The sequence below is a fragment of the Hylaeus volcanicus genome, chromosome 5 (genome assembly GCF_026283585.1).
Source record: "Hylaeus volcanicus isolate JK05 chromosome 5, UHH_iyHylVolc1.0_haploid, whole genome shotgun sequence".
Taxonomy (NCBI): domain Eukaryota; kingdom Metazoa; phylum Arthropoda; class Insecta; order Hymenoptera; family Colletidae; genus Hylaeus; species Hylaeus volcanicus.
The window spans coordinates 6,363,477-6,380,760 of NC_071980.1; the positions used below are offsets into that span (position 1 = coordinate 6,363,477).

The 17,284-nt window shown below is 40.3% G+C and overlaps 1 protein-coding gene across 5 annotated transcripts in view; it reads right to left on the minus strand.

The window, feature by feature from the left end:
- Positions 1-6,254: 6,254 nt before the first annotated feature.
- LOC128877048 (sodium channel protein 60E) overlaps positions 6,255-17,284 on the minus strand; it is a 27,633-nt gene continuing 16,603 nt past the window's right edge. The window contains exons 13-21 of one of the 5 annotated variants that reach the window (XM_054123993.1): positions 15,344-15,460; positions 15,103-15,261; positions 14,697-14,993; positions 13,088-13,242; positions 12,399-12,885; positions 11,052-11,371; positions 10,040-10,399; positions 8,503-8,883; positions 6,255-7,927 (exon numbers count right to left, since the gene is read on the minus strand). In XM_054123993.1, the coding sequence (XP_053979968.1) occupies positions 7,522-7,927; positions 8,503-8,883; positions 10,040-10,399; positions 11,052-11,371; positions 12,399-12,885; positions 13,088-13,242; positions 14,697-14,993; positions 15,103-15,261; positions 15,344-15,460 (2,682 nt within the window). In that variant the 3' untranslated portion in view covers positions 6,255-7,521. Of the gene's footprint in view, positions 7,928-8,502; positions 8,884-10,039; positions 10,400-11,051; positions 11,372-12,398; positions 12,886-13,087; positions 13,243-14,696; positions 14,994-15,102; positions 15,262-15,343; positions 15,461-15,534; positions 16,404-17,284 lie in introns of those variants that run through there. The other 4 variants (XM_054123994.1, XM_054123995.1, XM_054123996.1 and 1 more) reach the window with 4 other exon arrangements.

The window sequence follows — 17,284 nt, forward strand, 5'->3', positions numbered from 1 at the left end:
AATGTGTCTTTGATGTTTTCTTGAAAGTTGGCACGAACTTTCTGGACAAGCTAATATTATAAATGAAGAGAACCGAAGAGAACAATGAAAAACTGATGGAAACCATAAGACGCTCTACTAAATCGTTCGCCGAGCTATTTTTGTAAAAATGTGAAAAATAAGAATTAATTTTCTAATTGAATACTTACAGAATACATGAATGTACTTCAGTGTAAATAAAATCTAGTTATCGGTTCAATAAAAATTCTTGAAAAAGCTTGAAAATTCGGGTGCTGGTGTACCACCCTTAACTAAACGTTCCGTGTCCCTTGACTTGTTTATCAATTGGATCAAGAAAAATCGAAGGAATCGGGGAAGAAAGGAGCTGGATAAAATTGATATATTCCGGTACAAATATGTATCTGTTTTATTTCAGAAAGCGTTCTCATATTCTCTCGATATGAAAGTCTCTTGGGAACATATTGTTCGTTTCGAGCTGGAGAATATGATAATTAAAATTTTATTTACCAAGGCCACCGTTTTTCTACATTTCCGCGTCGTACGCGTTCGTTTAAACAAGATTGTACATTCTTCTTACGGCGATATCGTAACTGACGAAGAAACAAATCTCAACTACTTATATACCAATTGCACGCGTTTTCGTTTAATATTAACTAGTCGTACGAGTACGGTATAGAAGATTGTCACCTGTTTTGTAAACACAGTTTATAAAAACGTGCTAACTGTATTCAACGTTTGACAGTAAAATGACGAAATTCGAATTCGGAGTATCTAGACAGCGGTTCTCTTTATCTTTGAAAATATTTGTTGCAGAGGAAAACCGAAATATGATTCTATATTACGGTGACGTGCAATAGAAGCATCGTCTCTAAGACGATATCCTAGAATTAATCTTCTGAACGTACACCTAAACGTATACATACCCCGCTTTACGCGATATTTTTTGTTTACATTTTAAAAATAAACAAAAATAAGTGCGCTAGACGTCGTCATGCTTTCGCTACAGAAACACAAAGCCAATGTACATACATCCTCGACTTTCGTAATTACAGTTAGCGCATGATTTCGACTGATCATCGCTGTTGTTGCAAAGAGAACCCTTTATAAAAAGGTTCTCTCGAAGTAATTAATAACTTTAATACGAAGATAGAAGGAATTATTGAACGAATTTAGAATATACCAAGAAGTCTTCAATTATTGTTGCAAGAGTATGTACCATAAATTCTTCAGTTGTTATTTCAAGAATTGATTATACTAAATTTTGGGAATTACCTTGAAGAGAACTTTTGTTTATGCAACTTTTATAAAAAAAAAAAAGAAACGATAAATAAATTCGCATTTAAAACATTTAAAATAATATTACGAGAATATTTTAAGCAGAGAAAGTAGCTATCAACTGTGTTTGATGTTATTAGGAAATAATTAAGATAAAAATTGGAAATATTTAGAGCTTCTTCCTGTTATTATAAATAACAACTCCGTCAAATTTCGAATCGTTTACATCAACTTTCACCGGAGATACACGAACAAAAGGTGATTAGGAGCTTTAATTTTGCAGGAATTTTTGTATGTATTTGCAAGGTATTTAGGGGGTGCAATAGATTTTAAAAATCATTGATATAAGGACCACTGTAATATTTATTGCGTTAACTATATAAATACGGACTGCTAGTCCCCCCATTTTTGTCCTAAAGACTAAACGTCCTAAAACATCTCAAATGGTAGGAAATACGAAAAGTGAAGTAAGATTTACACACCGCTGCAAACTAAATTATTTTCATCGTTTTCTCGATTATAAATGTCGCATAAGACGCAATGTTCAACCAAAGACACCGATTTTCATTCGGTTCGCGCAAAACGTCCGCGCCGCAGTCCATTTTAATAGAAATCAGTAACTAGCAGTCCATTCTTATATAATCACAGATTTATTGTCTATGTATTATTTCTTCCATAATAATAAACGATACATTTGTATTTCGTATTTCGTTTCGAGTTGAAATAAACAAATCAAATATCAGACTAAATAATGCGAATTGTCCGCGTAAATTGGAGATTTAGGTGTACATTTCGCGTGGCTATTTAAGCAGTTCGACTTCTCGCCTTAAATAATGTATTAAAATGGGTGGTTATCGTCTCGAACACCATTTCTGAATTATATAGCAGAAATACATAATAATTATTTATTAAAACTTACTGCAATAAGTGCTAGAGGTCGTTCGTAGGTCAACGCGTTAAGGTTGCTCGGCTTCGCTAAAAAACACGGCCGTAACATTGAAATCTAGAGAACGGTGACCTCGAGGAAAAGCTTATTTATCTATTGTCCGGCTCGAGACAAAAATATGTTCGGAAAAACTCGTTCGCGGTAGTAAAACAACGGAAGTATTTAATATTGTACATATCGACGATTCTAAATAATTCCGTCGATTTCAACTGCGCGAAAAAGCTCCTCGGAATACGTTCCTTTTATACATATAAATACACTGTAATATAGAATCATATATACACTTTATTCTTAAAAGTTATTCCTACAAATCTCGGACATTTTCACTGCCGAAGATCCGTGCTCCTCGGAAGGCTGCTAAAAAAATTATACCTTATTGTATACGCGTTGGAACAATGATTACACGCTTTTAATTCTTTTTTTTTTTCTTGTTTTTCTTTTTTGGAAAATCGTACGCGTGTCGTAAAGAAAATCGATCGACGACGACGATTACAATATACGTAAGAGATAAGAGCAACCTAATTATTCTCAAAGAAAGTTTCTCGTTTGTTTTCGTGTGTGTATGTGTGTGTGTGTGTGTGTGTTCGGCCGTGTAACATATCGATTTGCAGAATTGAAAAGTGTTTTTAAAAAGTAACACGAGTTAAGTTCGCGGTCCGGACTCGTTTTCGTCGGAATAAAGCTCACCAATTCATTGGTATCTGATATTCTCACGAAGGTGTAATGAAAAATATACAAATTTTATTTTATCGTTAATGAGTATCTCGTCTTCGGATGTGAGTCACCAAACGCAAATAAATTCGAGTATTCGCTCACCTTCCATGTCTCCTACTTGCTCTTCTCGTCAGGCACCGCTCACTAAAACGCTCGGTGAGCAGGTGAGCTTAACGATCTCTCTGCAGTTATTGGGTGCATCCTGATATCGCTCAATGAACGCTCGCACTGAGCGGGTCAGCGAGCTCAGCAATTTTTCGCTTCCACGTCGAGCGCTCTTTACAGCTGTTGCTACCGGAGAGCGGAAAATTCGTGAGCTCGCCAGCTCATGAAGCGGCTCAGTGAGCGATAGGGTCTCCGAACGCGTCCAACGTAAAAGAACGACTAGGGGTGCGCGGGATTCTCGTGTTGATTCGGGACTCCCGAGAATACAGGAGGTTCCGCAAAAATCCGGGATTATCGAGAATGTTCGGGATTCCCGACAATGTACGGGATATACAGGGTGTCCCAAAACTCGGGGAGGAGTCGGAAGTGGGGGGTAGCTGAGACGATTCTGAACAACAATTTCCTTTGCAAAAATGTCGGATGGGGCTTCGTTAAGGAGATATTAACCGAAAACCCCGACCAATCAGAGCGCGCGTAGACCGTTGGAGCGGCCGCGGTAGCGTAGGCTACGCGCTGGCGGCCGCGCTTGCACGCGAACAAGTGACTCGACGTGCATCGAAGCATCGACCTAGCGCGTAGCCTTCGCTACCGCGGCCGCTCCAACGGTCTACGCGCGCTCTGATTGGTCGGGGTTTTCGCTTAATATCTCCTTAACGAAGCCCCATCCCACATTTTTGCAAAGGAAATTGTTGTTCAGAATCGTCTCAGCTACCCCCCATTTCCGGCTCCTTCCCGACTTTTGGGACACCCTGTAGAATAATATCTGGGATTTCCGAAAGTGTTGTTATTCTTAAAAATTTCAGCAATCCGAATGTACGGGATTTCGAAATTCCCGGGAATCCCGAACATTTACGGGATCTCGAAATTCTCGGGAATCCCGAGATGGTTTCGGGATTCTGAAATTCACGTGAATCCCGAATTTATTCGGGATTCTGAAATTCTCGGGATTCCGTCCCGATCCCGGGAGGAATTCCCGTCCCGACCGGGATCCCGCGCAACCCTAAAACGAACCCGTTTGGCGACGGTTAAAGAGGGATTACGGTATCAACAAATGATCTCGTCTAAAACAGAGTCTGCTACATCACACGCCGTTACAGCGACGCTGTCTGACGTCGTCGCGAAAAAGAGATAGCGTATATCTAGTCGTAATGCCGCTCAGGCGGCACGAATCATTGTCATCGAGCATCCATGTATACATGCGCGCGTAGATGGCATGTAAGCGAGTATCCGATTATCTTTTAATGTCGATTGCAATTCACGCATTTTTTTTGTTTTGTTTTGTTTTATCTTTTGTTTGTTTCGCAGTACTTTTAGACGTAGCAATCATTCATTCATCGCTGCACTGAGTGACACTGACTCGGTCCGTACGTTAAACTAGGTGTATAAAAAAAAGACGATAAACAAGACGTCGTTTCCGACACGATTAAATATTTGAAGCGATTTTTATATCTCGATCACTCGTTAACCGGATACGCCCGGTTCTAAGTTTCCCGGTTGGTAATTCGTAAAGAAGCTCGAAACAGTAACTTCCTTATCGACACGCGAGAAAACATATTGTATTTTCAATTACGTGAAAGTAACCCCCACTCGAATGGCTTTGCAAACCGGAAGTTCTCTCTTTTTTTTTCCCCTTCTCTCTTTTATATACATTGTGCTAATAGTAAAAGGTAAATTGTAATTATATTCAAAAAAGGAAGTAAAAATATAACGCGACGAAAAAGAGCATGGCATCGATCGCTGATTAGCGCGACCGACGTGTCGTTAACCGTCCCATGGTAATGTATCCGATAAAGGAAAGCCGTTTCCGCTAATATTTCACGTGCATTTGAATTAGTGTAGAACAATCGATTTCACAAACTGTACATAGATACACTGTACTGTGAACGTCTAATCACATTATACCGGGTGTTTACATACAGGTGGATAGCATTTTAGGAGGTGGTTGTACAAATTTAAATAAGGTGAGAATGGAAACACGCATAAAATGACGAGGCACTTGTAACATTTTCGCGGCGCTAATCAAATTTTTGATTTAAGGTAGTTGCTGGAATTATTTAATGGAGTATATTAATAAAACATCACTTGATTGTTCTTTGGTTGAATCAAAATTATACGAGCCTATCTCGATTTAAATTGACCATACCAGTTTTACGAAAAAACAATATTATCAACATTTTTTAATTTTAATAGCGCTTCTTATGGGACATACGAATTGCAATTCAGGAAGTTTCTGGAAATTTAATGTGTTATAAAAACCGAGATTATGAAATATTTAAAGAAAAATAACAATTTATTCGTGCCGTTACTGATTGTGAGAAATAATTCACTAAAATCTGAAAGTATACGTAGGGAAGTTGTGCAGTAACAGTCAGCATTGTGCCACAATTATTTCACGAGTATTACGAATGTATGTGTAGATTATACGTATCTACCAGCCTTTGGTCAATAAAAATCCAACACTACCAGGGTCCCTGGAAGATTGTCCCCGAGCAAAAAGGGGGGCTTAATTATTTAATTAATTACTGAAAATTGTTCTTGGAATTTGTTTCGCCTACAAAACTCTTGGTCACTTCCTTATGCGTTCAAAAGACCTAAAATTCCAAAAATTCGTCACTTTTGTCTCGTTTGGCCCTGTAAAATAACTCCCTGAATTACAACCTGTAGGTAAACACCCTATATATTAGATATATTGTAATTTTGTGAGTAATTGTGGTAAGTCAAACTTTATATACATCTGTGTTCTACGCTTATAGTAATTCGAATTGTATGAAATCCACTGCGATACTAGCTACTTATGTTAAGAAAAAACGATAACTTCGTAAAGAAAAAACGATAAACTTTGCTATGATATTGCCCGTTTAAAATTTTTCGCGTAACTCGTACTCTATTTCCGCTTCTCCGTGTTTAATCCTCTCTCTCTCTCTCTCTTACACGTATTCCTTATCCTTTTCACCCTTCATCTTAAGACAATTACAAATTAAAGATCTATGCTATTTTCTGATTCGTGGCAGTATTATTCTTTCCTTGCGTAATTATTACTTATTCATTTTTGTAGCGAACCAGCGGGTCTGGAAAGCAAATATTACGTCAAAAATACATAGGAAATCGTACCAATATAGTTTGGGGGGAAAAAAGATTCAATCACCCTTAATCATGATGTAAGAATGCGAATTTCGAGTAATATTCGAGCGAGTACACTGTGGAGCATAGCAGCATCTACATTTTTGACTTTTAAGGAGGAATGGAAAAAGGTAAACGGTACGAGGATACGATAAATAAGGAGTTTTGTATCAACCCTTTGCACTCGAGGCCTTTTTTCTCTGGTATCTACCAGCAACTCGAGATGCTTCTTAGAGAGATGCTCTTAACATTCTATTGCCGTGAGTTCTAAGGAGTTTTGTATCAATCCTTTGCACTCGAGGCCTTTTTTCTCTGGTATCTGCCAGCAACTCGAGATGCTTCTTAGAGAGACGCTCTTAACATTCTATTGCCGTGAGTTCTAAGGAGTTTTGTATCAATCCTTTGCACTCGAGGCCTTTTTTCTCTTGTATCTACCAGCAACTCGAGATCCTTCTTAACATTCTATTGCTGTGAGTTCTAAGCTATCGAGATTTTAGAACAAGGTCACCGCCAAAGAAATCGAACCTAAGAACTTTGGGTACTGTAGATTTGCTCTGTGAAACCTAATGGCGAGAGTCACCTCTCGAGTGCAAAGGGTTGATCAATAAATAAGAGCGACGATTCAAGGAAAACCTTGGTCTCTTCGTCATACTCTTCGCGTATCGTGTACGATCGTACAAGTACAATTAGAGAATAATAAAACTTCGAGTAATTCAACAATAATCTTAATCTACGTTATATTTTGATACGAAACAAATTTAATCTCGACGATCCTGCCAGGTTCAATCTATACTATTTAACGCCAACTCAAAGTCACAATATGTATAGTTACGTATAGTTATGCTCCGCAGTGTAACAATCATGTACACATGGTACTCATGTCATACATTTGATCTCAATATCTATTTAACTTTAAACTAAACTACCGCGTAGTAAAATGATCGAAGCTCATCGAGAACAATAGACGTACTAATGATAAGAGTAGAATATAACGCTAATTTCTAGAATCGAGTCGAAGAATATTACTTTCTCGAACGGAACGGGTGCATTATTCGGATCGAATTCAACAAATCATCGCGATCGTACGGTACAATTTAGTCAAAGTTTCCGAAGCGTAATGAAAACGGTAAGAGCGTTTGGGTGACGACAAGGGAGTACCTTGAAACAAAGAGGTAGAGGAGAAAGAACCGGTAAAGATAACGAGGTCTCTGTAACGTGATAATAACGAAAGGCTCCCGAAAGTTTATCGGCCTATTGGTTAAAATTGTTACGGAGGATGTATCGAGCACAACAATTTAAGATCAACTGGTGTCGTCGGTTTGCGTCTCTTGGTACTCCTCGCTCTCGCGGTGCACAACAACATGAACGACTGTGGCGGTAGATTGTCGTCTAAGGATCGCAGGCCTCGACGGCGGCGCTGAATTCTCCGGGCTAGGTTCTGTGACGAGTATGCTTACGTCGGTAGATTCGATTGGCAGCGGTGCTTGATGTTCGGGCGTCGGTTGATGTTTCTTTCGAAGGCTACCGCAACGTCTACTGAACGCTTCTTTGATGTCGCGATGCAAGGTATTGAGGGAGAGCGTTGTGGCGCTCAGTGGAAGTGATCTGCGCTTTGTGGGAAGACTGGGGACTTCCTCGTCGGGGTAACTCTCAACCGCGTCCTGTCTGCCGAGAGTCGGCCCTGCGATTGATCTGCGAATCGCGAGTCTATAAATACATCTTTTTGTTGAACATACCTGAAGATACTTGAATATTTTGGAAAGAAAATGGGAGCTATTGGGTTGCCCGGAAAGTCCGTGCCGACTTTTGGTAGGTGGTACAGGTCTGAATATACAGGGTGTCCCAAAAGTCGGGGAGGAGCCGGAAATGGGGGGTAGCTGAGACGATTCTGAACAACAATTTCCTTTGCAAAAATGTCGGATGGGGCTTCGTTAAGGAGATATTAAGCGAAAACCCCGACCAATCAGAGCGCGCGTAGACCGTTGGAGCGGCCGCGGTAGCGAAGGCTACGCGCTAGGCGGCAGCGTCAATGTCCTTCGATGCACGTCGAGTCACTTGTTCGCGTACAAACGCGGCCGCTTAGCACATAGCCTTCGCTACCGCGGCCGCTCCAACGGTATCCGCGCGCTCTGATTGGTCAGTGTTTTCCGTTAATATCTCCTCAACGAAGCCTCGGACAACATTTTCGCTAAGGAAAAAGTTGTTTCAAATCACCTCCCGAACCACCCCTTTCAAGGACCTCCAACATTTTTGGGACACCATGTATAAAATAAGGAGCGTACCTGTTGTGTACATCGGAGGAAGTGGGGCTCGCAACGGCGGAGCCGGCAAACGACTGTTGTTCCGTGGTCGGCGAGGGGCGTGATATGGTTAGAGCAGGAGGAAGCAGGTCCTCATGAGTACCGGTGGCGCCGGGGAGCAACAGCAAAGGCAAATTTGGAAAAAGCCATGCCGACGCGGCACCAAGTTCGCTGAAATCACTGGCGTCGCTGGCCCTCGAGGACTTGCGACTACTCGCTCGACTACCTCTATGCACGTGTAGAAAGGCCGATACTTTGCCACTCCAGCCACCGCCGCCTCTACCCTCGTTTCCGCCCCCAGGACTCGACGTCTGCGTCTGCGAATCCACTTCCTGGGCCATTCTTTCGCGTTCCTTTCTCGCTCTGGAAGCAACGGATCTCGTTAGCAATCGTTCGTACACGCTGAAACGCTTAGGCAATCTCGCAGTGTTAGCTTGGTGAAAAGATACAGGGTGATCGATAGTGGGCACAATGGAGAACCGCAGCAATAGTTGACCGCCATTGCAGACTTTATGACGGTGACTCCCGCAGCGAAAGCGTATATCAACGTAAAATTTGACAAATATGGGTGAAAATGTGTGCGACGAGGACTTTTCTGCTCGGTACACGCACATTTTCACCCGTACAGAGTGATCCTCTCGCTAGTGGACACAACGGACAACCACAACAATAGTTGACCATCGTCGTAGACTTCGTGACGGTGACTCCTGCACCAAAAGCGGCTGTATGGGTGAAAATGTGAAGACTTTTCTGCTCGGTACACGCACATTTTCACCCATACAGCCGCTTTTGCTGCAGGAGTCACCGTCATAAAGTCTACGACGATGGTCGACTATTGTTGTGGTTGTCCGTTGTGTCCACTAGCGAGAGGATCACTCTGTATTTTCAATGGGAAACAGGTAGATATTTTATGATGGCCATCAGGTCGGGACTTAAGGGCCTCTAGCTGTATAGATTCGTACTTATGTGTTAGAAAAACCACGGTAAATAAAATTTGTTGGCTATCGAACTTCGAACATGTAGGAAGATTCAAATGACCATCAGGTTGAGACTTAGGTACATAGATTCATTCTAGATATGGATTCGTAGAGATTAGGTCGAGGACTTGTAATATAGCCCTCGGAGTAGTAATAGTCAGATTAGTAGTCTCCAGACTAGTAGATTCAACGTAGGGATTCATAGAGATTAAGTCGAGGGCTTGGAAGATTCAACGTAAGATTTGACAAATAATTCTAACGTAAAGTAAGTGAATGTATCAAAATGATAAATGTTTGAATATAAACGCTGAGAATTAATTTCTACATTGAAACATGTAGTTTTCAATGTAGAAATCTCAGCAAATTATATTAGCCAAGCTCTTGTTAGTTGGACTTTATTGCCATTATTAAAACTAAAGAAATTCAATATAAAGGTATAGGATTAATTAAATATGAAAGAACAGAAGTAATTGGTACATTGAAACAAGCATTTGAAGCGTCGAAAAGAGTCCTCTATTGGATCGTGTTGAAAGTTTACTTACGTTATATATTCTCTGATAGTGCGTTGAATCAATCTAGCTGCTTTGTCCTGACGCTTCCACATCCTCGTCGATGAAACGATCTCGAGTTCCTTGCGCGTCGGGAACTGTTTCTTAAACTTAATGTCCATCTGTTCCTGTAACTTTCGGAAGTCCTCGGACTCCTCGACGTGTCCGAGAACGTGCTTGACAAGTGAGTGGAGAATGTCCAGACAATGAATCTTATTACCCTTCGCGATAGGAAGATTGAAGCTAACCAACGCCACCATGTTTGGCTTCGATATTCCTAAGGGTGGGTCTAGGCTTGCTATGAAATCGCTCAACTGCGAGAAATTTATAAATTGTGTCGCATGTGGGTCGTACCTAGGGACCAATCATAATTTCATTGCGTTAGACAGAGGTTTCCTGGATTTAGATAGAAGGGTAACGCTATCGAGTGCTTTCCAATTGATTAACGATACTTAACACAGAGTGGAACGTTGCGCATGACTAAAATACTGGCTTTTAGAAAATTACACAAGCAATATTCTTTTTAGAGAATTAAATTATCTATACAAAACGTTCAATACACATTTTTCATAAAACCGATCTCCTTACAAATTATTCGTTTCTTGTATGTGTCTGATATTTTTAAAACTTTGTTCTTCGCAAATGACTCGTAAGATAATGGTTTTTAGAAAATTGTAAGGGAGCTCTTTTCTAGAGAATTAAATTACCTACAGATAACGTTCTATACAAATTTATCACGGAATCGATATCTCTGCAGATATTCGGTGATTCGTGGGTTTCTTTCTTAACATAATCGAAATTTTTAAAAATTAGTTTTTCGCAAATTTCAATGTTGAAATGAAAATTACTATTCGATGTATCAGATAGTTGTAATATACGTAATACGCGCAATTTTCGAGGCATCGAAGGACGCGGGAGGTTTGAATTAATTTCAAAGTAAATAATACAATCATTTCGTAGCGGACGATTGGAAAGCACCGATTGTAAACAAGGTAACAATTCTCACTTGGACCACCGTATGTAGAACATTTCTAAATCGTCTTCGACGATACCGATCTCCTCCTCTTGATGAGCCTGATTAAAGTTCTCGAGGATAATGGCGATGTACATGTTGATAACGATCATATAACTGATTATGATGAAGGAAGTAAAATATGTTATTGCCAGGAGGGGATATCCGCAATTTCCGTTCAACTGCCGGGAGGTGGGGGTCGGGTCACAGTCCGGCGGTTGTACCATCAGCGATTCCAAAACATCGTTCCAACCAGCTGATGTCATTAATCGAAATAGTAATTGCATGCTTCTACCAAAAGTCTCAAAATTTACCTAAGGATAAAGAAAAGGGGATGGAGAGTACGAGAAAGTTGTGATCAGCATATGGTGTTTGAATATAGTCCAATCTCAACGAGACGAGTCACTAATTGTTAGCGACTAATCGTTAGCGACTCGTCTCGTAGTTGTTAGAAAGCGGAGTCAACGCGTTGGACGCAAAGCTGGCAAGCTGGCCCCTGGGAACCGTCACTGAACCTTTTTCTCTAAACCGCGCCTCGCTTCAAACTTCACGCGTGCGCGCTTGTCTTTGCGTTCTATTTGAAACGATCGTAAAATTGACGAACTTGGTCGATAAATTAATAGAAGAATAATAGAAGTACGAAGAAATTGAGCCAATTATGCTGGAATATTCCGTCATGCTGTATCTTTATATATTGTGTCGTTTTGTCCTGTATCGTTATGTATCGTGTTATGCTGTATCATGCTAAATTATGCTATAGTATGCTGTTGCTAACGCATGCTCTGCAGTAATACCAGGGATGCCTCCACTCACGCATGCATATTATTTTTTTTTTTTTTTGCGTCAGTGCAGATCCTGTGCGATTGTAATAATATATTCCATTAAAATTATAACTACTTCTATTATATAATTTATTATCAGACTGCGAATTTGTATGGATTTATAGGAAATTTGAATATGTAAGAAACTAGAAAATTCATACAGTAAGCAATAATACAAACAAAAATTGAAAGTACAGTTCATATTATAATACTTGCAGATCTAAATAAATTAATAGCTACGTTCAATTTTTGTAAACTCATTTGCGCCTTATTTTTCATAAAAATTCAGTTTAATTATTATTCGATGGAAATTAAATATATCATTTTTTGATTAAAAGCTGAATAATATTAAATATTGATAATATTAACAGCCGAACGATGTTGATTAACCTTTACCACGTAGGAATTGGGGGTAGAGTAAATGAAAAGTTCAATGTCGTTTCAGTTTCGGATCGCGGCGTGACGTTCAACGCGTTGACAGGAGAAGCATCAACGTTGAATTAATTTTTTAAGTGCTCACCATGTCGTCAAGCGCGCCTTGTTTTCTAACGTGGCCAAAGATCGACATGCCGATGATGGCGTAAATAAAAGTAATCAGGGCTAAAAGTGCGCCGATGTTGAACAGCGCTGGAAGACTGACTACCAGAGCGAAGAGCAGTTTGCGAATACCTTTAGCAGCTTTGATTAGCCTTAAGATTCTACCGATTCTGAACACTCTCACTACTCGCAGGAGCGTCGGGGACACTGGGAAGTCTACCATAATGTCCTCCATTAATATTCCTAGAATTGAAGCCAGCACTAGGAGGAAGTCGAACAAATTCCAGGGCACCGTGAAATAATGATAACGGAGTCCTATTATCTTGACGATCGCTTCTAATCCAAAAACAGTGGTGAAAAACGCATTGGACACTTCGAGGACGAAGAAAATCGGATGGGGCTGATCGTAATGCTCGATTCCCATAGTCAGCATGTTGAGAAATATCAAAATGAAAATTGCTATTTCGAATCTGGAAATATCGCAGTTGTTGATCGATTAGATCGCGATCAGAGAAAACGAACGTGCGTAATTATCATTGAAACGAAACTTTAATTCTAGACCGAAGTTGTTCTTTCGAATAATATCATTAGTAAATAATGTAACAACATTTGAACAGAGAAAGTTAACGGTTCTAACGAAAGATAGATTATTTGAGAAAAAAAGACATTTACCTGCGCGAATTCGATAGGTCGTAAAACATTGCGAGTATCTGATTCATCGGACGCTTTATCACCTTTTGAGGCTTTTTACGGCCGAGTTTTTTCATGGCAGTGTAGTAGTGCTTTTGACTTTCGGTCAAAAACATTTCTAACACTCCACCTTCGTACTGGAAACAAGGAGAAATGGGGGAAGAAAGAAGAAATGTTGCTTTGCGTATCGCGCAATTAACACGTTCCGTGCCTCGTGGGTCACCGTTACCTTAAGGAGGGTTTCTACATTGTTGGCTCGAAAAAATCCGTTCTCTTTTAAATTGTACGAAATTGTATGTACCTTTACGAATGCAGTTTAAATTTTATTATATAATAATACTTTTTATTATATAATAATAATTATCATTAAACTCCTTACTTACAAAAGAACGTATCCGATTGTCACACGCCGATTTTTATAAAATTTATGTGGTAGGTAATTCTCAAAAAAAATATTTGACACGTATGTTTTTTTTAGAAAAACTAATAATTTATCTATCATTTAACTAGCTCCTCTAGTTATTTCAGGAGTTCAAGATATTTAAAGAAACATGGTATTGACCCTCAACTTTAGGGACTGTTTTCACCCCTTCAATATGGACGATTGCCGATAAAAAAAAAAAATACGTGTTAAGTATTTTTTGGAGAACGATCTACCACGCAAGTTTTATCAAACATCACCTTAAGGCACACTTAAGATAAGAATCTGTTTGAATTCTGCAACTTTGTCTGTCTTTTACACGCCTCCAAACGATAGTTTACAGGTCAAATTCTTTCCGCGTTATATTATTAAAAAAAATTCATGTGTATTGTAGATAAACCAACGATAAAAAAAAATCACAAATGTTACTTATTTTCAGGCTGAACAACGGAGAAACTCACCTTAATATCAAACTTTTCTGGAGGCACTGAAAATTGCATCGTTTTCGTTCTCAGGGCCCCCCTTAATGCATACACGGTAAGACACGGTAAGACACACTAAGACAGCGAAGATTTTAGTGTTTTGAAGGGGATGTAGGGGACGTAAACCACGCCTCTCTGGATGTGGGCGTGGCGTAGGAGCGGAGAACGTCCTCTGTTTCTCCTCTCAGCGAGAAGAGAACGCCCTCTACCCCCACTCCTGTCGCGTGTGCGTCTATAAGCACCGCGGAAACTCTAGTGGGAGGTCCTGCATCGCATTGTGGGCGGTGCCGGACATTCCACGCCACGCCCAGGCTCCCCCAAGAGGTCAGGTATGTCTTGCGGAGATTTTTCTCGAGGAAATGTTAAGTGCGAAGGTAAGTTCAGTAATATCTACGTACAAATGACCAAGATGTATCTAAACTATTTCTTATACATGCAAATTAACGAGGGATAACAGTGTGTTTCTCAAGTTGTCACAGGTATATATATACAACAGTGTAAGTTTGTAACATTAACTATGATAATATGAATTAACATTTATAATATGAATAGTATCGATACGATAAGATAGATAGATAGGTGTCCCACGCAACCATATAATTGGAAATATAAAAATTCCACCGCGGCACAGAACGTGTTAAGAATTATTCCTGAAGCATACCGGCTCCACCAACAGTTCAACGCTTACCTTTTTCTTCAGCATGTTAAAGTTGTCTATAATAACTCCGATAAAGAGGTTCAGTGTAAAAAATGAGCCGCAGACAATGAATATCACAAAGTAGAAATACGCATAAATGTTTGCCTCTCTCTGAGGTTGCAGGTCAACGCCTCTAGCGTCAACGGCGTCCTGCATCACTTCCATCCAGCCTTCGAAGGTGGCTACTTGAAACAGAGCCAGGTAAGCGATCCCAACGTGATCGAACGTTATTTTACTGTTCTCCCATGAGTAGTTCGTCCTTAAGCAATCGTCCTTCGTGTTTATAACCTGGGAATTAACATTCAGCTATCAGCCGATTCGCCTGATTGCTCGGCTGACTGCATCGTGTGGTAACATTTCGTTTAGGATGATACCGATGGGAAAATGTTCATCTTACCGATATATCTAACAATTCTCCGTTCTCATCGATACATTTGAAAAACTTGCCGCCGAAAAATTGTACACCCATAATAGAAAATATCAGCCAGAACACGAGACAGACGAGGAGCACGTTGAATATACTGGGTATCGCATACATCAACGCGTTCACTACGATCTAGCAGAAACAGAAGCGAATACTTCTAGCTTTCAAGCCATTTGCCAGTATCTGGCGAACGATTCTAGCGGACAGGACTCACCCTCATGCCTTGCCATCGGGATATGGCTCTCAGTGGTCTCAGTGCTCGCAGAGTCCTCAGCGACCTCAACACTTTCAGGTTCTCGTTCTCTTCTATCAACAGGCTAAATGTCGATACCTGTTTCAGAAAGCGGACGTGGCAATTAGTAGACAAGTTTACGTACGTTAAAGCGGCGTGAATATGTCAGCGTGGAAGCGTGGAAGAAATCATTTATGGAAAAAGCCTGAGATTTCAATAATTAGAAAATTATAAATTGTAAATTCGAGGAAGAAAAAGGGAAATAATTGTGTATACTGTTGCAATACCGTTATTCTATAGATAATAGGAGAAGGATAATTAACGTGGGACGAGTCTTAGTCGCTTTTTATTCGAGTATATATCTGAGTACATGGTACGAGAAAAATCACAAATAAGGCCACGCCCCAAATCTTCTTCAACAAATTCTTCTTCTTCTTTTTGATCCCACTCCAGACACAGATTACTTCGGCAAGTAGACGTGACACGACAGTAACACTTAAAATTTAACGAAACTTGGCGCACAGGTAGAGCACAGGTACACTGATATTCGTGTTCAAGGGGTACCCTCGGATTTAATTAAATTTCTCGAAAACTATCACAGATGGTGAAAACTGTTAAATATGAAAAACGATTAGTTTTTCACGAAGAATAACATTCTCTGATTAAAAAATGACACCTGGACATAGGTGGCGCTGTTGTAGCCAAATAAATCTGAAATCTATTTTGAAAATAATTAATCGGATATCTTGTGCCTCCTGCCCCTAAATTACAGTTCCCCAGGTTCAGTCCTGGCCGAAACTCGTTTAAAATGTGTTTCACCTCGACCAGGCATCGCTTGAACTCGGCGTGACTGCAAGCGGACAACACATAACACCCCGTCACGACAACGTTCCTCGTTACATCGACGAAACCCCACTTTAACAGGATGGAAATCCGCCGACGCCGTTCCATATCGTCGCCACCAAGCCATCCACGTTCCCCACCAAGCTCGGATGATCGGGGACACGGTACGACTCAGCAGCGATGGTCAGGCCGACCTTTTCTGAATAACCAAAATACAAAAAGACAAACTTTATAGTAATGGAAACAATACGCGAAAATATCGGTACAGAAAGGAAACAAAGTAAACAGCGAAATAAAAGAAAAGAAAAACATAAATAAGACAGTCACAACATATTACTCAGCCAAATGGTGAAAAATTCCTCCGCGAGAATGCGACAAGAAAAAAACAAAGAATACCAGCAACAGGTCACTTTCTCTAATTTCCATCTTTGTTCTCCGCAACAAATGGTCCAACTTTAGATCATGCTCTTTCGTGTTGACGATTATTACGAGTCGCGTGACCGTACGAACGAAAACGAAAGCAGACTTCAGTCGTCAAGAAGGATCGTGTCGCTTTAAATAGTAGAACCAAATATCACAAGCAGTCAACATGCCTACACATTTCAGACTAACAACCAAAAGAGTCATCATTCTCAGGAATAAATGCAAATGGAATAATTTCATACCGGACACGCGTCGGTTGGCACCGGATAATTTAAAGAATAGAAAGTCGACTGTCTTCTTGTAGCAGAAACCGAAGTTGATTACGATATAATAAGCTACATGGACGTCCTCGCCTTAAGTGTTCTAATGCGTAATATGTTGAAAAGTTTAGGGAGCTCCCTCTTCCCCGGTATCAAGGTCCGGATGTGGACTAAGAACCGAGACAATCAACCGTGAGGTCTCGTATTCACGCTGGTACTCCGTACGTTAGCTATCCGGACGTCCACATTCACGAAGTGTCCTAAAAAACTATTTGTTGAGGACCTCAGTGGACGTCTTCTTCTCAGTGCTAAGGCCTGGAGTTGGACGGAAGTCCTAGAGACACTCAACCCTTGAAGTCCTCCTTTTCAATTCTGTGCTCGATAAGCTATTTAGTCG